The sequence below is a fragment of the Haemaphysalis longicornis genome, unplaced genomic scaffold (assembly GCF_048455015.1).
Source record: "Haemaphysalis longicornis isolate Haplotype H1 unplaced genomic scaffold, Haemaphysalis longicornis Haplotype H1 scaffold_14, whole genome shotgun sequence".
Taxonomy (NCBI): Eukaryota; Metazoa; Arthropoda; class Arachnida; order Ixodida; family Ixodidae; genus Haemaphysalis; species Haemaphysalis longicornis.
This window is the reverse complement of record NW_027526245.1, coordinates 15,618,697-15,645,411: the sequence shown is the minus strand read 5'-3', so window position 1 is coordinate 15,645,411 and position 26,715 is coordinate 15,618,697. Positions and strand designations below refer to the sequence as shown.

Sequence of the window (26,715 nt, the reverse complement as noted above, 5' to 3'; positions counted from 1 at the left end):
CTTGGCCTTGTAGGCGTGTGGCGAGTATGAATGGGAGTCGAGAGGGCAAGAGGGAAGAAAGTATACGCCTCGAGCTTCGCGATCGCTGCGCTGCCTGCCGCCCCTTTCCGCGGTATTTCCGGGATTAGCGCTGCGTTGCTGATCGGGGCTCATGCAGTGTCCCGGTTCTCTTTCGCTTCTTTTTGCCTTTCCGCGCGCTAAACAACTTGTTCTGGTGACGTGTGTGAGCAAATAGTACGTTTAGCGTAACGTCGAGCTTTTTTTAGGTCCTCCTCAAAACGGTTACGGATCTTTGAATTGCTTTAAAAACACTTGATTTCTTGTTCAAAGAAATTCGTTGTACTTGACATTTTTCCTTCGTATTCTCGCACCAACCTCAGCATTAATACAAGGCTTTCGAATATTTCGTTTCTGTTTGGGGCGCATAAAAAGAAAACATGCGGAGTGAATAGGCTTCAGGGTTTTGATGAAGTCGTCGTACGCCCTGTTTGCATCCCTTTTTCGAAGTACACATTCCCAAAGTGCACTCGATTTTTTTTTTCGCTGAATACAGAAAGATTTTTTCATTTATGCATTGAAACGGGTGTGTTCGTTGATGCTTTCGGGTGGAATATTTCTTACGAGCATACAAATATCGGCAAGTGATCACTTATTTCTGCTGCAATTACGCACTTCTTAATTGGTTCGTTATGACAAGATAGATCAATGAGGATGAAGTTTGCGTTATTGTAGTGGGAAGGTTTATCACATTTGAAAGACCACTGGAGATTAACAGCACATCTAATTTGGTTTGTGTGGAATTGTGTTCCATCATATGTATATTGAAATCGCCACCTAAGATGACGTCAAAGCTATTTATATCTACAAAATCCAGGAATAACTAAGACATGGTGGTACCATCCTGCTCGAGGGTCGATAGGAGACAGTAAATATTATACCACTATACTTTAACACAGATGAATTCACAGTCATTTATTACTGCACAAAATTCCTCTATCAATTTGCAATTGAAACCTTCTTTACTAGAATGCACACTCCGCCACCACGGCTGCATGTACGATTATTATAAAATGTCATGTACGACGGAAGACAGAAAACATTTATTTCATCGGTAGACCACGTTCCGCTTCACATTATGGCAGCATCAAAGGCATGCCCTACTTGCTTGGGCAAAGAAGTTAGGTTAGACTCCTGACTTTTAACAGATTGTACAGCCAGATGAAAACATTTGAAGGATTTCAAGTATGTCCTCCCTAAAGCGGAGTCATCCGCTGACATGTGAATGTAACGGCAACACATTTCCCAGGTCAGAGGTGCAGGTGCTAGGGCGCAAGGTATTCAGATGTATTTTTTGCTCTTTCTAGAGCCTCTGTTGTGCGTTAAGGCGTGACCTAGCTGCGCTCTAAATCATCGGCTCAAATTGTGACTTTGAAGCCAGGAAGAAGGACACGCTTTAGGTTGATTAGTGTAATGTGGAATAACAGAGCACACAAAACCGTTCCTTAAGGTACTCCTTTCTGTATGCTGAGACACGAAGTAGGGCCTTCCGGTGCGTCCGTAAAAAGCTCTCGTCCTTCCAAGTAGCTGGAAATCCATCCATACAGCCTCCCACCAAGACCAAGAGCAGCTTGGTACTCAAAAATGGCTGTATGAGAGACCGAATCAAACGCGGACTTTATGTCTAGAAAACCCCTTTCGGTATGTGCCGGTGGTGTAACTGCTCTTGTAGAGATACTGCGAGAGCAAGGATGTCAGTGGCAGACCAATTTTTTCTAACCCCATTGCCTTCCGGTGGATAAAGATTCCTGCTTTCCACGTACCAGGCCATTCTTTGAAAGGTCATTTTCTTCATAAGTTTGCCGATACAGCTAAGTAGAACTATTGGCCTCGAGGACATACCGTGGCGCCACCTATGAGTGACGTCACTTGTAGGACGCCGGGTCGTGTTGTCGTCTGCTACAACACATTTCCTGTGCGTATGCGACCACGTGTTTTAAGGGCGAAGCCCTTTAGGACATCGCAATGTCCATGCCGATGTCTGGCGATGTCCATGCGCGAGGGGCTTTACGCACGCAGCAATGTACGCCATCTATCGAGAGCGGCGCACACTGTAGTACCATCGGCGCTCCATCCGGGGAGAGCGCCGGTAACTGCAGTAGCAAAGAGCGCGAATTTAAAAGGGTAGAAAACGCAAAAACAAAGCAACACCCCTAAACTATCTAACGATAATTCGCGGAAAAAGACGCCGTGAACGATGCCGATGGTGCGAAGTACTGGGACGAGAATTGTCGATCGTGTGGCGCTTGTCATTTACAGTGCATTTACTGCACCTAAAAATCATTTAAAACTAAGAGTGCATCAGCACGCATGGACGATGACGCTCATCACACAAGCAATAGGCCTCCTGCGCTGCCCAGGGGGCGCTGCGCAAGCGGCTTCCGGGCAGTACTTCCGGGTAGTACAAAGCTGCGCGGGTCCCATAGGATCCCGTGTTGACAGAAGCAAAATGAGCTCGACGCTCCCGATTATTTTGCGACGTGGTCACCAGTTCATCCCCGACGCGTCCGATCTATTTCAGCGATCAACTTGGCATTAGGGGAAAAAGCTTTGCAGCGCTTAACACGTTTACAGCGCCGACGAAAGTGCCGGGACCGTGACGGCGTCTGCTACTCGCAGGTTCACCGATCGATGGTCGTACGAAGTGAAATTTTAAGTGAAATTTCTAGTTTAAACTTATACTCTAGGTGACAGAGACTTCTCAAAAACAGCCAAGAAGAGTGGCGCAATCGGTGATGATCGCGCTTTAAAAAGCCAGCGAGTCCGGCGGACCGCAGGCTCGCCTGCTGCGGTGCGCCGCTCTTTTGCGTACCTGCGCACTATGCGTGCACTTTCATTAAACAGTGCTCGTTTGCGTCGCCGTTACGAATACACGGTGCAGCGTTAGCTTGCCGTTTTGTTGCGTGTCTCAGTGACAAATTGTCGCGACCGTCAGAAGCGTGAAATCTGTTTTGCGATTCCGAAATTAGTGGCCGTAAAACAAAGTGGTCGGGCGAACTAAGAGGCCGCTCGCTTTCCTTGTTTGCTCTCGTTTTACTTAATTACGCTCTAGCAGTATACATTCCCAGTTCGCACTTAATAGCCTATAGAATGAGGGTCAGCAACGGCCGAGTTCCATGCAGCCGACACGGCGGAGGGCTGGACGGCAAATCGGAAGGGGGGGGGGGGGCTTTGAATGTAAAGAGAAAGAATTCAGCGAATTTCTAATATTTGACAATAATCTGGCGAAGTGTGGAGATGGAGGGCAATTCAACAGGAGGACGCCAATTCTCTGTTCTTGTCTCGCTGTCTAACTCCATTTGAAGTCAAAACTGGCGTGCCGGCGTTCAGATTCGACGACCCCTGCACTAGAAAACCAACACAGTCAGTGATGATCGAATGTAAATATTCGGGGCCCCGCACCGTGTATGCGACTGTGTTGTGTTATGCTGTGTTATGTGGTGTTATAGAAGTACACATCTCTGCAGGCAGCGGGCGTGTGATTTGGGGCATGTTTTGCGTCCTTTAATAGCGCTTAATTTGTTTATTTGGCGTTATTGCCCCACCTACTTGCTAGCATACATGTACCCTCCCGTTCGTAAATCGTGCGGCGTAAAACGTTACGCAAGAATCATTTGGTTTGCGAAAATACGAAACAAAATTTCCACTCGTTTCAAAGGCGGTGCCAAGCCAGCAGTGTCAGCTGAGTCGGCTTCGCAATTCTTGCGTTCGCTTGCATGCTCCCGCTGAAGCAACCTTTTGCAGTTACCTCAGGATATAGGATGAGCAGCGTTACGTGTTTATGCTACTCGTGAACTTTCCTTTGTCGACCGAACACAAGAAGAAAAAACTGTAACTGTCGTGAAACAGTTAAACCACCCGACCTGGCGATACTGTCCCACGCCGCGACCATCGCGAAAGCTCGCTAAAAGAAAGCCGACAAATCGGCTTCTTTTAGCGGATATTATTTTGTTTAGCCTCTGCAACTACTTTAAGGGCTATTTCATGCAATATGCAGTCATTTAAACTCGCCACAAAGCGCCACAATCATCTTTCACTCTGGCTTGTAATGGAAAACACATGGAGGGCGGCGAGAGTCGTCTGCTTTTGTACTACCCAGGGGCGTTGGCCGCTAGGGGCGCTGCCTGTCGCCAAAACTCCAGCGCAGGAGGCCTATACATAACTGACATAACTTGCGTCCCAGTGCTTCGCACCCTCGGCATCGTTCCCGGCGTGGAGATGTGTGATTTTTTTTTTTTTTGTTGTGGCCACCGGCTGCCTCTCTTCGTGAATTTGATGCAAATTACCCAGAAAAGTGGTCTGCAGGCCAAATGATCCGGGCAAGCAATCAGCGACTCGCTTGTTCCCAGCTACGCGGCCGCGTTTCGGTAGTTGCTACCATCGCGACCCACAGCTCGTACGCAGCCGGCTAACGCCAAGGACGGTGCATTCGATGCCGAGAAAAGTACGCTGTAAATTCATTATGAAATAGTTGTGACAGGACATGTACGAGACTGTGTGTGCAAGGCAACACCTTGCAACAGCGACGAAAACGCGTCGCGCACTAGTGGTGTCCCCGCACCTACTGCTCGCATTGCCTGGTAAACGAATGATTACGTGAGGACGGGGATCGGACTGGTTCGCCGCACATGCTTAAAGTGCAGCTATGAGCTTGAGTTTCGTTTAAGCAGTGCCTGTTTCCCCTCAGATGTTTTTATGGTTATGCCCGCGTTTGATTGGCGATCACTGCCGTGACCTGTACTCTGCGCTGCTCATATGTTTACTTTTGCGCAACAACCTCTTCGCAATGCATGAACGTGAGTTTTCAACGCCTTCGAGCGCGCTTGGACGTGGCTGTATTTAGTTTCCATTAGAATTTCGGCGAGGGAATTTACAATTGCAACGTGGGCTTTTGTCCGTTTACAGTGAGCCTGCCTTTCTCTAGCACCAATTTCGAAATTCACGACTACTCACAGAAGGCAAGGCTGTGTACGAGGCGTCGTTAGTGATTTGGGGTAATGTGGAGTTTTAGAATAGGAGAACCGAGAGTTTGGCGCTCCCAAGAAGTTAGGGGAAACCCAAACGTAACAGGCGCGCGCACGACGAGAGGGCCTTCCCCAACAGCTCGCAGCCGGCTTCGGATGCACGTTGGGAACTTAAGGCTTAGCTTCGCGGCAGATATTTAATCGCCGCTATTGTTACAGTTGCAAATGACAGTCACTAACACAACTTTTCGTCGCATTGTCACCCCCCCTTCAGGTATGTGGAACTCTGTATCCGCGGTAATTGCCGTTTAAGCGATCGATGATCAAGATGCCTGCCACGGCCTCGGCCGACTCTGGCGCGCAAGTATCGCCACCCTTCGACCACTCGCCACAACGCGCATGCCGGACCGACCTCCGCTGGCGGTCGGCGTAAATCCCGGCAGATATGTGAACATCACTTTGAAAACCACAGCTTATCGCTACATTGCACAATTTTTCACTATACTAACATCCACCTTCAAAAATCTGGAACTTATTTTCCATGACTTGTGTGATTTAAAAAAAAATTCACGCATCTCCACATAGTGAATCATGACGAGTGGGCGAAGCACTGGGGATCGTTCTTACCGTAACTCACCCGTGGCAGTGCTTACGATTAAAACGATTTCCAATCCACTCCAATCCAATCCAATTTAATTATTCCAATCCAATACTTTTCAATCATATCCCATTCAATTCAAATTCAATTCAATCCAATCCGACCCATCACAATACAATACAATCCAAGGCTCCTCGCGCATGCGCAGCACGGCTCTCCAGGAGTACTCTATCTCTTGAACCTTTTGTGAACCTTTTATTTGGTTGTTAACCTTTGCAAACCTTTTGTCCCCAGATGTTCTGATTTACACGGTGTTGTGCGTCTCCCTCTCTCTCGCTCTCTCTCTGTAACCTTTTGTGAACCTTCTATTTTGTTCTTGATACCCTTTTGTGAACCTTTGTTCACCGATTTTTCGATTTGCGGATAATGTATTACAGCTGATACGGTATTAAAATCCTGGTGAGGTCAAACTGTGTGTGACACACTGAGAATTAACTTCAAACGACAGAAATTAACACGCAAATACTTTTACAACGGGCGTCCTAAGCGATGTACGCGCTTCAAGCCAACTACGCAGCAATATAGGAAGGGTGATCCTACAAGTGACGTCGAAATGATCGCAGCGAAGGCCTCTCCAGTGGCGGGCCTCGCGGCCAATAGGGACGGAAAGAGTCGTATCATAGTGGTTGTTTTCCAGGTTGGAGGATTGCAGCAACTTCGGATTTTTTTTTTTTTATTCTGCAGGCACAGTGCCACGCAGCCACGTTGAGTTTTAATACTCCAGATGGCGTAAGTGGGAGGGAGGTGGGAAACCGGGTAAATATTCGCGGTATTTCCTTTATTAATTTTGCACCCTTCCCGATACATTCCCGGCTTTGCGTTACCAAAGGAAGTCAGACATAATAGCTCAGCGCCGTCTAAAATAGCGCGGACGTGAAAAAATATGTACGAACTTACAGGCTACGCTAGAGATACAATTTTTCTGTTGCGACAACACGCACACGCTATAGAGCCCAACTGTTATGACCTGACCAGCCCAGCGTCGTACACTGCACACCTGGGAAAGATAAATCTGTCGAGACTCTTTGAGATGGCTAGAGAGATGAAGAGGGAAAACTTTATTCACAGTGGTTTACTGCTACTCAACAACCTTTCTTCAGCTGCTCAGCTGCAAAACCTCAGCAACCTCTCCTACCCTTAACACGTTCGTTGTCACTTTGCCCATTTGCAGAAATGAAAAATTAAATTGCTGGGTGAAAGCGGTGGTCAAGGTGAAGAAAGAGAGAAACGACGGTCTTATTCCGTTTTTTTTTTTTTTTTTTTTGCAACCAACGCCCGTCAACTTCCCAAGCTGTGGCAAAACCAAACAACGCATTGGTTTTGTACCGTGCGAAGTGGAAGCCCTGACGAAAACGCGCATCGCAGTTCATTCCGAGTCGCGTCACATCAGGTGCGCCACTCTCTTGTTACCTGCTATGGGCGGATTTGCGTTCCGCACGAGCTCAAGTAGAAAACTTGCTTCGCGCATCCTCTTGTGGAGCGGCTACTTTTTGTAGCTGGTGCAACAAGTGCAATCTATCTGCTTGGATATAAGCGATGCGTAAGAAGCGCCGTGTGGGAGGGTTTATTGGCAATGGGCGTGCTCTACAACGATTTAACAAAAGACTTCTTCCTCTAACAACGGTGACCTAAACCTCTCGGCAGTGGAAGCTGCGTTGCAGCTCAAGAGATGTTACGCCTAATGAAATGTGCTTCACTCTAACGATCGCCACTGCAAGTTCTGTTAAATAGAAACATAAAAAATGGTTTACATGTTTCCTGTAGAGAACACTGCCAGTAAGAGAAATGTCGGAAGTTTCCCTCATACACAAAAAACGAGGAAGCAATGCGTTTCCTTCGATGATGTAACGGCTTTTTAATGTCATGCAAAACTGTTGCCGGAGGCTCAGAAGGTATGATACACCTTGGCATCTATGTATGTACTGTCCAAATACAGGCAGGCCAAATAGTGTGGTCGATCAGTAATCACGCGTATTCGAAGGTTGCAAACCAGTGCATGATATTGTTTATTGAGCAGTTATGGGGGCTGAGATGAAACCGACCGCTGAAGACGGCGGGAAATATAAATCATAATACGTATAATTTTAATAAATAAACAATATATAATACCAGAAATAATAAATTTTCCCGCCGTGGGAACAATTCGACCAGTTAGCCAATGAAAATAGCTGCACTTGTATCGGGCCCGATTCGCCCAACAGACATTTGTAAATTACAAACTTGTCCTTGTTGATGGATCGATTCAGCTTCGTGGTTTAATACGAAGTGGGTGGCGTTTTTTTCTAAGAATCGCTCGCGCGTGCCTTGTTCCCACCATGGGGGCGGCGAGGATCCTTCTTTTGATCACACAGCAGCAGCGAGTCTGGCACTATTTCCAATACCCAGTGTCGGAGAGGGCATGGAAGCCGCATGCGACGGATCCTTAACGGGAAGTTCCCGCACGTTCCTTCTTGCCACGTCAATGCCGAGGTGGGTTCACGATGAGGCAAGTGCGCCGAACAATTTCCTCGATTCCGCCATGGTGATGCGTGTGAACCTCCTGTAAGGCAACGTACCTTACGTTGCCTTTTCATGAGTTTCGGTAGGAGGTATTTTAGACGGTATTCAGAACTCAAGTTATCATCTGTCAAGTAATAATCTGTCAACTGTAATCTGTCATCCGTCAGGTTATCATCTGTCAGCTGCTGCTTTTCGAGCTGAGGGGTAGATTTAGCAGTGGCAGTATGCCCTAGCACTGTTCAAACAGGGTATAGGCAGGTCGTCGTTATGAGATTTGTCGCTGTGAATGCAGGGTGCTTTGAGACTTGGCACCCCTTTAAGCCGCCATAGTTTTATAAAGACTAGGTAAAGTATGGTTTTCTGTCACTGGTTATATGAGGTTTAACGCACGGACGCTACCCCGGCGATAAGACGCGCCGTAGCGGAGGGCTCCGGAATAAGATTGACCACCTGGGGGTCTCTAACAGGTGCCGAAACGTCGAACACACGGGCGTTTTAGCTTTTCGCTACCACCAGAAAAGCGGCTGCCTCGGGATCTTCTGTCGGAAGGCCTGCGTAACAGGCAGTACATGTAGCCTTAGGGTACTCACAATGCACGTTATTCCGATGACAAGCGTTCCGTCGCGCACGTTGCACATGAAGCAGCACCTGGTAAGGATCGCCATTTGTTGCGCCGAGGTTCGCAAGCAGCCCGCTCACTTAGAAACAGTTTCGGCGGTTCGAGGCAAGCCTCCCTGGCTGGGCTCCAGGAGCCCAAGGGAGATCCCTTTCGACGAGGCTATTTTGGTAGCGGAGCGCAAATCTAGAGAGAAGCCGTCCGAAGTCTCGCTTCAGGTTTTTTTTTCTTCTCGACACCAGTGCTGCGGAATGGGCATCCTCGTTCTATTCAGATTGCATTCCGGGAAGTTAGAACTTGCGGCAATGGCATTTCTTTCAACTATCCGGATTGGTAAAAGCTTGCCCATTCCCTGAATAGACAGGCAGTTCAATTCTATTCCCATAATTCATCAACGTAAAAACTGTCATGCTGCACCGAGTTCTGGTCGTGACGCCATGCCACGTGACCGAGGAATAAAACTGACGTTAGCAACGCTTTGCGAAATGTAAAAACCCGCAAACCGTGTCCCGTGTACCTGAAGTTAAGGGCAATGGCAGCTGGGCGACATATCCCGTGCAGAACAACCGCCCTTATACAACCGCATAAAGGGGCAGTTTTCGCCGCTACTTATTATAGCGTCCAGCATGTCCTAATCGCTAACTCTGGGCGGCGTGAATTTTCCGCACGCTGCTGTCTCCGTGACTTCGTTGCAGATCTTCTTGCATGTCATCTCAGTATCTGTTTCGAGCACCATCACACCAGCCGCATTCGTCAGCCCACGAATGGCGCCGGCCGTGCACAGACTTGTTTAGCGCACCGTGTTTACATCTACATGCACTAAAAACTCATAGATAAATGATTTTTAGTGCATTTAGAGCACTGAGCAATTGTGGAATTGCGCCAACGTGAGAGACAGTAAGGCGACGTAACGGAACAGCGTTAACAGTATTGCACTGACCGTACGAACGTCCCCACGGCTTCCATATAGACCTCCATTTCGGTCCTGACATTACTTAAGCACTACCCGTTCAATACAAGGCATTATTTATGACCGCCCTCAATTTTCTGCTTGCGTATACATGAAAATTATTAGTGTGCGTTTTAGGGCCCTGCGGCAGCACTTGAACTTTTTTGTTCAGTCAGCCCAACAAAGTGAATGACACAATCGTATTCGCTCGTGTTATGTGCGGCGCAGCTCTGTTTCCTGATTGATTCAATGCGCCCAGATACAGCTGAGCTGCGAGGGCTCCGGATTAATTCCCACCGCCTTCAAAGCACGTGCGCCGACACGCCGGCGTTTCCGCTATTTGCCTCCATCAGAAACGCGGTCACCGCGGCTAGGACCGAATCCGCGTCTTTGGGCTCAAGAGCACAATGTTTGCTAGGCCGCAGAGCGCTTCGGTCAGATGCTGTAAATATCCCTCACGCATCATAACTTCCACAGTGACAGGACGATATGGTTACGGGAGCCATGGCAAAATAATTAGGTGTAATTATGAAGTTTATGTCTGGGCATGACCAAATATTTAAATGAGGCCTTCCTACCAGAGTACAGGCGATTATCCAGCTTTTAAGCTGATGACCGCAAGCTTCAGTAATAGGACCGACAGGAGTGAAGCCCATGTGCAAAGACACCCAATAACCAAACCAAAAAAACTTCGACAGAACTGGAGGAGAGGGCCACGACCTCGGATCGTGGGAAATCACGGTGTCGCTCTGTTGAGAGAGATATCAAAGCGCAAGCTTTTCGTTGTAGTAGTTGAAACCAAGCCGAAACTGCCGGAAACGAAGGCAGGTGTCTCTTCAGCAATGTCGTATGTAGTACCCAATGTGATCAAGCTGCCCAGTGTCATATACGTGGAGGTTGAATGCTTAGCAAAACTCGCTTATGGCGCGTGTCAAACATGCAGGGCCCTCCAACACGAAGTTTTCTTTGCTCCCCATTGTAGGATTTTTCTCTCTCTCCCGGTCTATACAGGTGTGACAGGCAAGCGGAGAGCATGGCGTTGTGAATATTCCAGCAATTGAAAATGCCGTTGCTGCACCCCGGGAGCCCGCTGCAACAGACCGGCAGGGGTTGATAAGTGGGCACTATATTCCCGAACACGCCTACCAGGTCGTCCTGCAAGTTGCAAGGCCTGCCGCGTCTGGGGATCTCAAGAGACTCGTTTCATGCGTGCAAGTTTAATGTCGTTTGCTGCAAGCTCTCGCAATATAAGCGTGTGGCCGGAAATATGGGAATCACCATGACTTCGGATGCGCACCGTTCACCTGTTGCCACCTCCTTACCTACACCACCTTACCTGGGCCGGCGGCGCCTGCCACTGAGACGCCTCTCAACCGTTAGCGCCACGGATAGGAGCTGTCCCTCTTCATCCAGAGAAGGAACAACGTCTCAAAACGCTGCCAGTGGAGGAAGAACCTAAAAGGCGTCCCCGGTCAAACTTGACGATTCACGCCGAAGACGGACAAATCTGCGCTCATTGGTGTTTAAATGTTTGTGGAATTTCGAGGCGTTTCGTGGTGGGTAGCCAACAATCCGCGGCACGGACTGATTCCGCTCGTCCGTCGGCTAAGAATCATGCTTCTCCTTATTGCGCGTACTCTGTGCGTCAAGTTTAATGTGTTAAAATAAAGCCGATCGCGTAAATTAAAATGAACCAAGTTCTACTCGTGAACCAAGTTCTAGGCGTTTTTAATTCATGTGGCAAAGGGCTCAAATTCATGTTTGAGCTACCTAATGAAGGATACCTTCAGTTCCTCGATTTAAGTATATTTTTCCATGAGGGTCAGGTGTGCTGGCGTTACCATCCCCGTTCAAAAAAAAACAGTCCTGAGCTATGATGCGGCCCATTCCAAGATCGTGAAAAGGGGTATCGCCAAACACTGCATGCGCGCTGCTCCCAAAAAGTCCTGTTGCTGGTTTTCCTGGGGAATTGTTGGCTTTCATTACTGGAAGCCTGATTCAGGGAGCCAGGCAAGCCTGAATCAAGCTCAACGCAAGAAAGCACGGCCTGTCGTCGTGCCATATGTACACAACCTGTCCCACCGGCTCAAAAAAGTAGCGGGAAGGTGCGGCACCCAGGTTATTTTTTCAGCGCCAGGCAAGCTTGCATGTATGTGCAAAATCGTTAACAAGGACGCTGGAAGGGCTGGCTGCACATCTAAGCACACCACACGCTTCTTGGAATGTAAAGTAGGTGTGGTCTATAGGATTCCATCTAGATTGTGGAAGATACTACGTCGGACAGACCGGACGCTGCATTAATGAAAGATTAAGAGAGCACCGCGCAGGCGTAAGTTCATTGGCGGGGAGAGGACATTTGGCACATCACTGCCGGCGGTACTCTTGCACGCCTGACATTCAGGGAACACACGTCCTGCACAGCTTTAGAACACAGCTGCAGAGAGCACAATTGCTTTACGAAGCGTGAGCGCGCTTCGTAAAGCAATGCCCTCAAACAGGCTGCCTCTGAGTTAGCCATAACGAAATAAACAAAAGAAAGAAAGAAGAAATCGCGGCCGCGTTTGTGCCTTATCTGCATACGCGCCCCGCGAATCTTGCTGTTGCTGCTCCTTCCATGCATGCCATTATCAAGGTGATACGCTGTCTCTTCGGGCGGGTGACAGGCGAAGTAGTTGTTTTCAATCAACTTATTTGGGGGCGCTGCTTTTCGATACGCGCGGGAGCGTCGTCACGTGGTATTTTTCATAGTTCGCGGGTTTTCTTTATCAGCCAGAATAAATGAGTACGCAAATAGTTCTTCGCTGAAAATACCGCAGTTAGATGCCCCTCGTGGGTACCTACAAGTGCCTCATTGACACTTTGGCGATCAGGACAGTAATTACCGAGTTAGATAATTAATTACAATTATTTAATTAACTCTAATTAACGAAAAAAATACTGTCCACTTCTCCACAGTACCGCAAACATTATGCACTAGGTTTTCTTCGAGTAACTCCATCGCTGTTTTTTTTAAATCTTGGTGCATGATAGCTGGGACACCCTGTATATTGAGTACCTGAGCAATTCCATGAAAACTGCATCCTATGGAAGTACAGTGGAACCCCGCTGACACGTCCCCCGGACTTACGACGACCCGCCTCTTATGACAGATCACCGCGGTCCTGGCAAACTCTGTCCAATTGCTGTCCACCGCAGCAAGTCCTGTAGCAAGACCGCGCTATAATTTTTGCCTCTACAGGGTTTACTAGCGAAGTTTGAACGACCTCTTTCGCCTTGCTGGATCTTGTGGGAAACGAAAACAGCCATGGTGAGCAACTGAGCGACCCAATAGCGACGTCACGCGACCGTTCAAAGAGTGTCTCCACCATGTACGCGCGGGAATGTACTCTTTTTTATCTCTGCCTTGCACTATTGCCTTGCACCTTGGCAGTTTCACACTCGCCTTTTCTCCTCTAAATTTGCTCGACCACGTCGGCCCTATATCGCGCGCACAAGGCGCGGGGCTGGAGGGTTACAAATAGTGCCGGACAGAACAGGTGTCGTGCGGTCACGGCGCTTGGCTCGCAGGCTAGCTCGGACGCATGGAAGGGAAAGGGTGCTACATAGGTGTTTCTTTTTAACTTGTGATTTCAGCTAAAGGTGCGCAAATCACTGAACGCGCAAAATATAGTAGTTTAAATAGGTTCTTACGCAACCTGACGCATGGAATCGTCTACAAGGCCGGCATTTACCCGCACCCCGTTAGTACGACATACTAGTCATACGACGCTTTCTCGCGGTCCCTTGAAAGTAGTATTATCGGGGTTCCAGTGTATGATGACATGCCGGCCTAATACGTGGCTGTATTGCAAGCATCCTTTTTAGTCTGACCAGCGATTCGTCGTCCAAGTAGGCTTCTGTCCATTTATTTCAAACGACTTCGTGCAAGAAGCAGTACTGTCATTTCGTCGCTTGAGTAGTACTTGTGTTAGACTGACTTACTGCTACGACCAGCTCTGCCCAGGCTTTGTTAATTGTGAGTTGAGTTGAGTCAATCGATGTGGTCATGGATATACTTAGGACCAAGTGAAGATATTTAATTTCGGCTTTTCTGCATTTCTTGGACCTGGGTACTGCATACGGCATACGGCACATTAACGCCTTTGTTACCACACGTATTAAGATTGATCATGTTTAAACAGCTGATTTCTACATGTTTGTTGCCCTTTCACGTTCACCGTGCACGTGGGCCATAGTGCTTAGTTCAGACATTGCGCGTTTAGAACTAGTTTAAAATTTTGAAGTTTCGCAACAGTCATTTATGCTTACGAGTTTTGGAAACTAATGCGTGTGTGTTGGTTTGCAAGGGGGTGCGGCTACCGCGCTTCAGGAAACTTGCATGCTGCTTGTGGTTATGCTGCATTTAAAATTTCGAATTCCGAAGGCTCCCAGCTTTTCAAATGTCCAACTGCGTTGTCCGCTTTAAACCTGACAGCAGTGATATCCATCTGAAAGTCATAGCGAGTCAGAAGATGATAATGTGACAAGTGTGTGGCGACCCCAACCCTGATATTCGTTGGCCGCTAAGTTCAGTGGCCCCACCAGGCTCGGTGGGCAACATTGTGGGTGGCCGGAGAATAAACACCGCCGAGCACAGCAACTCGCGGTCACTCACCGTCACCACCAGCACGCTGCGAGTCGTCACTCGCCTGGAGGGTACCCCTACCGTCCCAGATTCACGAATGCGGGGCTAAATCGTGACACTGGCGACGACACAAGAAGCCCGCGGAGCGGCCGAAGCCACCGAGAGCGCCGCCACCGAGAACGCCGAGACACCGCCACCTCAAGCCAGCCGCCATTACGTCATGCCGCTGTACGGGAGGCTCGAGCCGTTCGTGGGTGAAGGGTCCGCCTGGCCGGTCTACGAGGAACAAGTCGGCGTGTTTTTCCGGACGCACGACACTTCCGAGGCAAAACAGCGCGACATTTTCCTGGCAAGCTGCGGGACCCGCGTCTTCACTCTCGTGCTCGACCTCCTCAAGCCGGCCACGCCGCATGACAAGTCGCTGGGTGAGCTGCTCGCGACGCTGCGCTCGCACTTCAGCCCGGCCCCATCGACATTAATGGAGCGCTTCCGCTTCAACAACCGCTTCAAGAACCGCTTCAACAACCGCTTCCGCTTCGACAATGCTGCGACTCTTCCAGTACACGCGCCTACCGTTCGGCGTGGCCTCAGCTCCTGCCATTTTCCAGAGGGAGATGGACCACCTGTTCAGGGGTATGAGGCACGTGGCGGTGTACTGGTGACCGGTACAGACGACCAGGACCACCTGCAGAACCTACACAACGTCCTGGCACGATTGGAGGAGGCCAGGCTGAAGCTCAAGCGGGAGAAGTGCATTTTCGTGGCCCCCAGCATTGAGTACCTGGGCCACGTCATTTCCAAGGCTGGCCTGGCCCCGCCACCCTGCAAAGTTGAGGCTGTGCTCAAGGCGCCCAAGCCCCAGAACAAGAAGGAGCTGCAGAGCTACCTCGGCCTCGTAAACTTCTACAGGAGCTTCCTGCCGAACCTGTTGTCGCATCTAGAGCCGTTCCACCTTTTGCTTCGAGATGGACAGCAGTGGGCGTGGAAGAAAGAACAGGACTTGGCCTTCCAGCGCAGCAAGGAGCTCATCACCAAGGCTCCGGTGCTGGTGCTCTTCGATCCGGCCAAGCCTGTCGTCCTGACCGTCAATTCGTCGCCGTACGGCGTGGGAGCAGTCCTGGTGCTACTCGCGCCACTGTGGCGCCACGTGCAAGTCCGGTGACACCTGCAAGGCTGACGGACGGTGTGAGAATGACGCAGGCGGCACCCAATGCTTCCACACCTGCTTCGACACCTGTGCTCAGGGGGAGTGAAAGCCTGTGGAGACTGCCGGATCGCTACTCGCCAGGGTGGCAAGTGGAGTTTTCGTTTATGTTGGAGAAGCAAACTTGGGGGGTGAGGGGTGTGACAAGTGTGGGGCGCCCCCCGACCTTAATATTCTTTCACCGCTAAGTTCAGTGGCCCCACCAGGCTCGGTGGGAAACATTGTGCACCGCTGACCAATAAACACCGACGAGCACGGCTGCTCTCGGTCAGTCACCGTCACCACCAGCACGCTGCGGGTCGTCACTCGGCTGGAGGTTACCCCGACCGTCCCACGTTCACGAATGCGAGCCTAAATCGTGACATTTCTGTTGTGGAAGTGCGAACCATAAACGGCGTGGGAGCTGTCCTGCCCCCCGGGAGAAGAATGGCCAGGAACACCCTGTACCGTTTGCGTCCCGTCGGCTTCATGCAGCAGAGCAGCGGTACAGCCAGCACAGGAAAAGGAAGGCCTGGCCCTCATGTTCGTGGTCGAGCGCTTCCACCAGTACTTGTGGGGCCGAAAGTTCGGGGTGGTCACGGACCACAGGCCACTGCTGGGACTGCTGGGGCCTGACAACGCGGTTCCAGTGCAGGCATCGTCTCGAGTGGTGCGCTGGGCGCTGAGCCTCGCGGCCTACAACTACGAGCTGGTCTACCGTCCGGGAAAGGACCTGGCACCTGCTGATGCCCTGAGCCGAAGTGTTCATGCCGAAGTGTTCATGCTGGAGCACGCTTACCCGGAGGTGCTGTCCAGGTCGGCAGTGTCGCAGGCGACCAGCCGGGACCCAGTCCTGTCACAAGTGGTCAAGGCGGTGTCCCGAGGGGAGGAGTTGGTTAAGCGGACCTACAGCCACAAGGCCGCCGAGCTGAGCCTACAGCAGGTCTGCCTGCTGTGGGGTTCCGGGGTGGTGATTCCGCAGAGCCTGCGGTCCAGGGTCCTGCAATTGCTGCACGCGGGTCATCCAGGCGTGGAGAAGACCAATATGGTGGCTTGGTCCCACGTTTGGTGGCCTGGCCTGGACCAGGACATTGCTGGCATGGTGCAGAGCTGCCAAGTCTGCCAGGAGAACCAGCGAGCCTCGCGCCATGTGGAGATCGCCCCCTGGCCATTTCCGCAGAGACTTTGGTCCCGCCTGCACGTGGATTTTGAGGGGCCTTTCAAGGGCCACTACTTCCTGGTGATGGTGGATGCCTTCTCCAAGTGGGTGGAGGTGCTGCCGGCCACCACTCCCTCGGCAGAAGCAACCATTGCGGCGCTGCGGCAAGTCTTCGCAGCCCAGGGGTTGCCGGACGTCATCGTGTCCGACAATGGTCCCACTTTCGCCAGTGAGTAGTACCTGGCCTGGCTGACGATGAACGGAATCCGTCAGATGATGTTTCCGCCGTACCACCCTGCGTCGAATGGTGCTGCCGAGCGGGTGGTGCAAACTGTCAAGGACAAGCTCAAGAAGAGCAAGGCTGGGGATTTCCAGACGCAGGTTGCCCGAGTCCTGTTTCAGTACCAGACCGCACCTCACAACGTCACGCGCCGTGCTCTCTGCGAGCTCCTGTTGGGCCGGATGGTGAAGACACCATTGGACGTGTTGCACCCCAATCTCCGGTCCACAGCGCTCCTGAAGCAGCTCAAGCAGAAGCTGGCGGCTGACCAAGGTTGCTGTCCTGGGCCCTTGCCGGAGTCTGGGGCACCGGTCTTTGCCAGGAACTTCCGGCCTGGTCCACGCTGGTCTTCCGTGCATGTGGTCTCTCCTGCCACATCGCTGTGGTCAACGCTGTTCGCCCGCATGTCGGACGGGACCACGTGGCACCGGCACGCTAACCATGTGAGGCCTCGCCTGGCGACCTCAGCCGCCCCTTCAGGAAGCCACCACGCAGGGGATCCAGCTACACCGACCGCTGCCAGCACAGCACCCGGGGCTGGTGCTACTCGCGCCACTGTGGCGGCACGTGCAAGTCCGGTGACACCTGCAAAGCTGACGGACGGTGCAAGAGTGACGCAGGCGGCACCCGATGCTGCCACACCTTCATCGACACCTGTGCTCAGGTGGAGTGAAAGACAGCGGAGACCACCGAACCGTTACTCGCCGGGGTGACAGGTGTTTCGTGTTTGTGTGGGACAAAGAAACTTGGGGGTGAGCGGTGTGACAAGTGTGTGGCGCCCCCCAACCCTGATATTCGTTGGCCGCTAAGTTAAGTGGCCCCACCAGGCTCGGTGGGTAACATTTTGGGTGGCCGTATAATAAACACCGCCGAGCACAGCAGCTCGCGGTCAGTGACCGTCACCAGCAGCACGCTGCAGGTCGTCTCTCGGCTGGAGGGTACCCAGGCCCTCCCATGTTCACGAATGCGGGGCTAAATCATATCAGATAATAAAGCGCAATTTTATGTTTCGAGAGATAACTGACAGTGAACGTGAACAAGCACCACCCACGGAGTTCCGTTTTCAACTTCAAGCATGTGTTTCCGCATAACATGCTTGTCTCAAATACTTTGATGGCCGTAAAGGCAATGTTAGTCATTGGCAAGATGTTTTTATGTCACGTGGGGGCAAATCGGTGCCTCTGATAATGTCAAACTGTTAAATTTCCCCCAGGAAACCACCCGAAATTGCACAATATGAAATGGAGGTGGGGCTTCACCGCATGGCACGAGCACAACGCATGCTAACATTTTTTTTATCTGACAAACTACTTCGCGCAAATCGACACTTTTTTAGGGCGTGTTTTTGAAAAGTTTCCCTACAAAATGTATGTTCCATTTTTTTTCTACTACCGGTGGTTTCTTAACCAGTGACGTTGCTGGGTAACCTTTCACCCGGGGCCCTGAGAATTTGTCACCCCCTCACATATACAAAACAATTATTAATAATAAAACTAGTGTTATGGTTATTATTAATAATATTAATCACTTCCATTGTTACCATATAAAGGCCGGTTCACCCTTGCGACTGGAGCTACCAAAAGCGATTTCCGTCGCTCTTTTCGCTCGGCATCACTTTCGTCGCGCGACAAGAGCGATTGGTCTCGACAAATTTTGTATCTCTCATTTAGATACCAATGCAAAAAAAACCTCTCACAGATACTGAATGCGTAGGTTTCGAAATGTCAATGCAAGCATGCATAATATGCAACATGCTATGCGAAATGAAGCCACAGGATAATTGATGTATAGTTATTTATAAAGAACTGGTAATATATGAGAAAAGTAAGCACCAAGATAAGAAGCTGCGTGTTATTTAGGCAAACTAAACCATAATAGCTACACGAGCTTAGTTTAGAGATCCCCAGACGCCGACTCGGGTGCAGATCTCGAATACACGAACACCGAGCTTTTCAGTGAATTAAGCATCGATAAAAATCCTAACAGTAAATAGCATCATGGTGCGTCGCTCGTGAGCACGAAAACACCGTTAGCAGCCGAGAAAGGAGTGTCCCAGAGCTACTTGCGGTAGCACAGGGTGTAATGCACCAAACTAAAGTGCGGTAGGGGAAATTTGAAGGCTGATACGCTGCAGCGTGAGAGTACCACATCTTACAGTCGATACCAAGCCAATGGATGCTTGCAAGGGCACCAAAGGTGTGAGAGAATCTCAGGCCTCATCAGAAAACGACACTAAGGTTGTAGCCAGAGGCGTTCGGAAAGTTTTGCAGCCCGCTGTGCCGACTAAATCGTGCAGACGTCACGCGGGCCTGGAGGAGGGTGGCCAGTAATGATAAGGCTATTTAAAGGCAACACATGCAAGACAAATAGTCGCTTCATTAAGATCGATTTTCGTGTGTCTAGGAACACATCTTAAACAAATGAAGCTCGAAGCACCGCAGGTGGAGCCTGGTGAAGCAAGGCTGGGGGAGAAATAGAAGTTGTCACAGCAATTAAACAAAAATCGGACTGGCTCAAAAAAGGCTATTTTCAAATATTATCCAGGAAAAGTCGTATAAAATGTGAAAGAAAATCACTGCTCCATAAATTCGGAAAACCGCCTGCGCCTTCCGCTTTGCCTCTAAAGGCAGCCTCTGTGGCAGCAACTGCATGCAGCAAATGATGCCGTATTCACTGAGCAATTAATCAATTTAGGTTAAAATATCGATTCTCCCGCCAAATAGTGTGTTTTGGTGATGTCAACAATGAATCCTAACGGCCCGTATAGCCGGTATTCAATGGCGTGGATTGCATGCAGGCAACCAAGTGTGCGCCGCTATATCTGTGGCCAAACGTCTGTTCCTAGGCGCCGTTCTGCACACGGCCCGTAGATCAGGCACCCCTCTTCTCCATGCAACCGTGCGAGTGCGCCGTCACTCGTTACGTCGGGCTCCGCAGGATGGCGGTACTTGTCCATGCTCAGCACGACTGTGAAACACATGGCTGTGTTCCACGTTACAAACTCTGCCTGGACGAACGCAAAGTATCACCTCGAGTTCAATGTGAGTGCGATTATATCTCTGTTGACGTTACCATTTAGAATCGGATGGGAACAGAGCAGATAACGCACGCCGGTGATTTTTTTTTTTCTTCGGCGTGCGGCTGCAGTGACCCAAGCAGCGCCGCGTCCGTGGCACATCGGCCATGCAGGTGGCCGTTCCCAGCGTTGCCAAGCGAAGAAATTAACCGCTTAACTTCTCAACGAATACCGCCTATATAAAAGAACTTCCACTGCGCCATTCGGCTCTTCAGCCTTGCTTGCCGTCAAGCCTCCCAGATGGCGCTTGCGTACTCAGCACAAAGCCGTTGCTTTGTTTTTGACCGTATTTACACCAGGCCTGTTTTTGTTACGGTAGAGGGTGATCGCTTCGTGAAACATGGGACATCCTCGATAAACAGGGTCACGTAAGGCAACATAGCTTATGCCAACCGGCCAGCGTCGTAAAAGACAACTCCAAAGCATCGGACTGCTGTGCAGCTAGAACAAGCATAGTGCCCCCAGTACCAGCAGCAGTGCGCATCGGCACTTCTATGTTTACGTGTATTTTCGTAACTTTTCCTGTTTACCGCACCATTCCTACTGCTATAAAATGGATATGCATTACATTTAGGCGCACATAGCTCAGTTAAGGCATAAAGTTGGGCTAGTTGGTTATCTGACTGCATTTTACTAGCGAAAAATAGACGCGGACGAAGAAGTACACAGGACACTCGCTAGACTACAACTGAAATTTTACATAGCGTCCGCGAAACAAAGAAAGATAACATATCACCACGACCTGCCCCCCACACACGCCAACCTATGTGTCACACATGCGCCCTCGCAGGTAGCATATCTCCTTATCTGTAAGAGTGATTGAAGGGGTGCTGACACAATTAACTCCTTCCCTGTAGATCTGAAATGCCTCGTTAATCTCGCGACTAGTTGGTTGAATGTACCAACCGTGCTCAAAAAAGCAGATTTTGAATTACGCTTCGGCCCACTCCAAGGTGGTTAAGCGCGGCATAGCGGCGAACTGCCTGCGCGGTGCCCTCCAGAAGTCGTGCGCTCACAAGGTATCTGGTAGTGTGCAAGCTCAAGTGGCTCGTCTGACGCAAGCGGGCTTCCCTTTGGAGTTGGTGGCTTCGGTCGCAGAAAGCCTCATCAAGGAGGTTAAAGCCGGTAAGGGCCCTCAAAAAAGTGGGGAAAAAATGCGGCGTGGAAGTGCTGGCCACCGCGCCTGGCAAGCTGATGAGGATGTGCCCCGCCGTAAACGGGAAGCCAAGCCAAGCTTGCACCAAAAAACATGGCACCAGGTTTGTAACATGCAAAGAAAGTGTCATCTACCGCATTCCGCTGTCCTGTGGCAAATGCTACGTGGGACAGACGGGGCGGTGTTTAAACGACAGGCTGAGAGAGCACCGTGCAGCAGTTTCGTCGCTTGCGGCGGGAGGCCATCTGGCCGATCATTGCAGGCGGTGCCCTGATTGAACGCCGGCGTTCGATAAAACACGTGTTGTAGGATCTGGACGTGACCAAACTAGTCGCGAGATTAACGAGGCATTTCCGATCTACAGGGAGGGAGTTAATTGTGTCAGCACCCCTTCAATCACTCTTACAGATAAGGAGATATGCTACCTACGAGGGCGCATGTGTGACACATAGGTTGGCGTGTGTGGGGATGTGTAGAGGCAGGTCGTGGTGATATGTTATCTTTCTTTGTTTCACGGACGCTATGTAAAATTTCAGTTGTAGTCTAGCGAGTGTCCTGTGTACTTCTCCTTCGTCCGCGTCTATTTTTCGCTAGTAAAATGCAGGCAAATAGCTCGTTCGGCAAGCTTAGAAGCTCTGCCTAAGTCGCATTTGCTTTTGCTGGCCTCAGGCAATCGCAGAGCTGTCACATATGATATCATAGGTTCTGTTGCGGGAAATGAGCTAGTGGGTCGCATGGCCATTCCCGTTCATCCTAATTGTATAGCTTATCTGAGCGCAGTTTACGTTAAAAGTGGTGTCAGTATGATTCTAACGAGGCAGTCTTTTGAATGAGCCAAACTTGTGTTTTGTCTTCATGGCTCCTTTAACCAGCTGCAGTACATCTTCTTCCTTGTGCCGCTTCCATGTTGCTTCCACAATCTCGGGCGTTCACCGCCGTAGACTTCGCAAACTCAAAGCTGGCTGGAGCGCGAGGGAAGGCGCCTGTATAATAATATCAGCTCACGCAAATTTTTTATTTACGATTACTTCACGTGCTCAACCACTTCAGAATTGTTTCTTTGAAGGAAAACGTGCTTCCCCAACGACCTGTCGCCGCGCACAACTTTGGTGACGTCACTAAACGCATATGTAGTACCCTAAAGCGTACTGGGCCCTAAAGCGTACTGGGCTGTTGTTATGTTTCTGCGATTTTCAGCGTTATTAGCAACTACTAGTTTCGATAATGGTGTATACAAGCCAATTTGTTCCCACCCTTTAGTGTCCCTTTAATCATTTTGGAGTGATCGTGGAACTTGAAATTGTCGTTGGCACGGAGAGGAATAAAAAAGCGAGTGCTATTGCATGACAGGAATGCTCCGGAAAGCAGCCAACGTTAGAGCATACGGCAAAAGTGCAACGTACCACTTGTGCTCCTGTATATAATGTGTCAGTAGCTCCATTATAGCACGCACACTTCAACCGTATTCGTTTGTTGTTAACTGCTGGGATGACATGGGGTAAGTTTTGGCGCGTCGGCCATCGATCCACTCCGCCGTCCTCTCTCCCCGGGAATCGCGGCGCACGGAGGAAAAGCTACGCAGATCCTCCTAGTCATCAAAGCCTGCCTGTGGGCGAACAGAAGGAGAAGGGTGCAGAAAAAGGGAGTTCTTGTTACTCGCGGGCGGGCATGACTCTTTGTGCTGCCGGCAGATGGCAGCGCAAGATGAACTTCCGCTAGCATGAGCTGCGGCGTGTGCCTGTTTCGAGTCCGGGGGGGGCGTCTTTTCGTGTCCGATGGCGTCGAGGCGGCTGCCGTGCTGGCCGACTTCGCGCGTGTGATGAGGATGCGGACGATGGCAGCGGCGGGCAGCCGACGCCGACGGTGGCCGTTCGCGGTGGTGCGCGGCTAGCCGAGCCGCCACAATGCGCCCCCCGGAGCGGTCGCGCCGAGGCCGGCAGCAGCAGCGCGGGGCCGCCTTCCCTTCCCCCTCCTCGGGCGGGCACCGGTGCCGCGCGTGCTGCCGCAAGTTCGCCGCGTTTCTATTCTCGCACGTGGGGCTGTGCGCGCTCGTGGTGGGCTACAGCGTGCTGGGTGCGTTCGCCTTCCGCGCGCTCGAGGCCCCGTACGAGGTGCGCAAGGCCAGCCAGGTTCGAGCCCTGCGCGAGCAAACCGTCGGCCGCCTGTGGGAAGTGACGGCCGCGCTGAACGTGCTCTACAAGGACAACTGGACAGCGGCCGTCAACGAGCACATCAGGTACTTCCAGCTGCGCCTCGTGGCGGCCGTCAAGGACGGATACGACGGCAAGGAGTCCGGCCGCGAGCAGCAGTGGTCCTTCTCCGGCGCCTTCCTCTACTCGCTCACCGTCATCACCACCATCGGTGAGCGCCCAAATTTGCTCTCTCTGCCCTTCGATTCATTCAGCCGCCCGACCAATATACAGAAATGTTTGAAAAGCGGCAAGCCTCTTCATTGCACCGAATCTAAAGCATTCCTCATACTTGTAAATCATCCACCCGAAATGTCGCCGTTGCAACGCTGTAGGAAAGGAAGGGAAACTTGTAGCCGCAGGGATGCATTTCATCAAATTTGTTTCGAAAAACCTTGGGGATTTCCCCTAAATCTGATGTACTCGCTTGCCAACGAGGTTGAGCAAAAACAAACAAACAAAAAAACTTCAGCCAGATTTGAGGCAATACTTAACTTTTACTTGCAGTGTTTGTTTAACTGAAAACTGATAAGGGCTTGATTCTTGTGATGGTAAATAAAAAAATGCACTTTGAAAGCACTGTGTTCACCCAGAAATACAGGAAGGGCTCACGGCGAGCCTTGATCTTGCGGCGGCCTTCTAAACCGAGCATTAACAAAAGCTTGCAATAGATGACGTGCGAGCAGTGGAAGAGGCGGGTAAAGCTAGTACACTCTAGTAAAGCTGGCTCAAAAATGTGTCTAAACATGGATGCTGCCATGATGCCACGCTGTAGTTGCCAGATCAGTAGTTGAAGATATGGCTAACAATGTTTTTTTGAAAATGAGGCACAAATTTAGGGCCCTAAGCTAAAATTAGGCAACTTTTATGGCAATAACTGAGTTTCTTTACGAGTTTGTACGCTTTTATTAGTTTTCTTGAAGTATTCATGCTTGACAAGAAAAAATAAATGAAATTATAAGCAAAAAGAAGTCGTCGGGCTGAGGCGCCAAATTCAGTTTCGGTATAATGTGAGAGCGTCAGTCGTGTGGGGATAATTTACAAAGGTTCACTCTAACACGCCTTCGTGTCTGCTGTGTCACTTCGTTGCTTGCGAAGATAAGCTTGCGAAGACTGCCGACAATACGGAATAAAGCCGCCGCCGCCTATCTTCGAGGACACCTTCTCTACATGTCCGTAGTGGCTGCTGCCGATTTGAACTCGCCGTCAGCCGGTCATATCATGTTACGCGATACATGTCTGGGCATATCGGCTCCTTTTAATCGTATATGATTCGTAAATTAAAAACAAACAAATGTACGAACCATTTTACCATGCCTAGCGTATAACTAGGCTCTTGTTTACGGGTGCTGTTATACTTTCACTGAACGGTGTTTTACTTGAGTGAGATATAAAACAACCGCCAACTAATAATAATAATGGTAACTTTATTTGCACAATAAGAGGTGGTTTTCTAGAGGAGGACAAGGCGAAGCCGAAAGGTAATCCTGAATGTAGGTGCAGAAATCTCCTGTATGGGTGTGTGCGATGGGTGCATGCTCCTTCGATCGCTGAAACACGCAATCTCAAATTTTCGAGAATATATTTGATGCTTTGCATGACACATTTCTTAAATTCGGTTGATCAGCGACGTTGTTTAATTGCGTATACTTGCACCTCTGCTCTCATATGGCCCATGTATATACCTGCACGGAGGAAGTGGGGGAAGAGTAAACTTCGTTCATCTGAGATGGGCACCCGTGTGGTGGGGCGTTAAGAAAAATTATTCTGTCCTTCCCTGGGTGCCTTCGCCAATGAACGGAAACGGCCACTTCTGTTCACGCCCGATTATCAGGACCACCCCGCCTGCAGGCCGTTTTGCGTGAAATGCCTGCGGGTTCGGCCAGAAATCTGTCAACAGAAACCGCCTAGGAAGCATGTTGAGGTAACACACATATGCGCTTTCTTCGGTCGTGATGGGACCGTCATGTATTTTGTGCAAGGCGAAGTCGACGAAGGATATACGTCTCCCTTGAAAAGTAAATTAATTTGAGTGCACCTATAAATTGTTATTGCCCCTCATTAGTTCAATCATAGTGGTTAATTTTGAAACAGCTGCCAAACATAACTATTGCAGGTGAATCAGACTGCCTAGCATGAGACTATCAATCGCTAATGTAGAGTATTCAGACACTTAATGTGTATTGCATATGACAGTCATTAAGAAAGCGGACAATAAATTGAACTCTCTATTGTATTATTTGCGACAGTTACATCTGCACGTATCGGCTCAGCCAGGGCCATCTGGAGACGTTCTTCAGCTGTATACACTAGATAAAAGGAAGGAATGCGATATGCGAATGCGATACGCGATAGAACGAAGGAATTCAATATGTGTAGCACAGCCTTCTCATTTATGCCAACATCAAACCGGTGGCCACAAAGGTGCCACGCCAGACCTTGTAGAATTTCCACGCTTACATTCCAGCGTGCTCACAGCAACAAGGATGATGACGAAGTTGCATTACCGAAGCTGGGTTCCAGTAATGCTGTAGCTGATTATGAAAGTTCTGGCTAATGCTCATTCAGATTGTGATCATCAGCATTCTTATTTTCATCAAAAATAATGGGCCATCGCAATGCCATCAGCCCGTGTATCATAAGCAAAAATAAACACAGAAAAAGCAACAGGGTCATATGTACAAGCAATTCTCATCCAACAAATTTTATTTCACCACCAGTAATACCACCAGACCTCTAGGGAAGTTTGTGATGGTAAGAGGAAGGCTAAGATGACCTAATGTGCAACTTCAAAGAAAGGAAAAAACTAGAAGACAGCTAGGGAGGTTAACCAAGGAAAGAAGAAGAACTGTCCAGCTGACTTGAAAGGAAAGGACTGGCATAAAGTAAAGGATAAAAACTTCGGGAGAAAAAAAAAAACATGGCGTGGAAATGGCCAGTACAAAGACAGCACCATGGACGAAAAAAAGATAGGCATAAAACAAGCAGGCAAAACAACAAAATGGGCAAACGAAGGATGCTGCATGCTGGTAACACCCCTACAGCACCTGTGACTGTTTTTCTCTCTTAATCACTGCAATCTGCTTCTTCAAGGCAAGAATTGATTTGGCAACTTCAGCTCCATCTTGTCTAAAACCACTGAAATATGTCTGATTTTCTGTGTACATAATGTAAATATGGTACATAATTTCTAATTTTTTTTAAATTTCTCCTGAAGTGTCCGTTCCTTCGTGGCAAGCTTTCGTGACTAACTGCCTCGTAGAATTGCATTTGCTTTGTAAATTTTTTGCTCTTTTATGCTGCCT

At 49.8% G+C, this 26,715-nt stretch overlaps 2 protein-coding genes across 5 annotated transcripts in view; one reads left to right on the top strand and one right to left on the bottom strand.

The window, feature by feature from the left end:
• LOC144165165 (uncharacterized) overlaps positions 1-8,901 on the bottom strand; it is a 380,643-nt gene extending 371,742 nt beyond the window's left edge. For all 4 annotated transcript variants that reach the window (XM_077695272.1, XM_077695273.1, XM_077695269.1 and 1 more), the window contains exon 1: positions 8,769-8,901. In XM_077695272.1, the coding sequence (XP_077551398.1) occupies positions 8,769-8,843 (75 nt within the window). In that variant the 5' untranslated portion in view covers positions 8,844-8,901. The remainder of the gene's footprint in view (positions 1-8,768) is intronic.
• Positions 8,902-22,935: 14,034 nt separating this feature from the next.
• LOC144165164 (TWiK family of potassium channels protein 7-like) overlaps positions 22,936-26,715 on the top strand; it is a 45,776-nt gene continuing 41,996 nt past the window's right edge. The window contains exon 1 of the mRNA XM_077695268.1: positions 22,936-23,582. Within this exon, the coding sequence (XP_077551394.1) occupies positions 23,126-23,582 (457 nt within the window). The 5' untranslated portion in view covers positions 22,936-23,125. The remainder of the gene's footprint in view (positions 23,583-26,715) is intronic.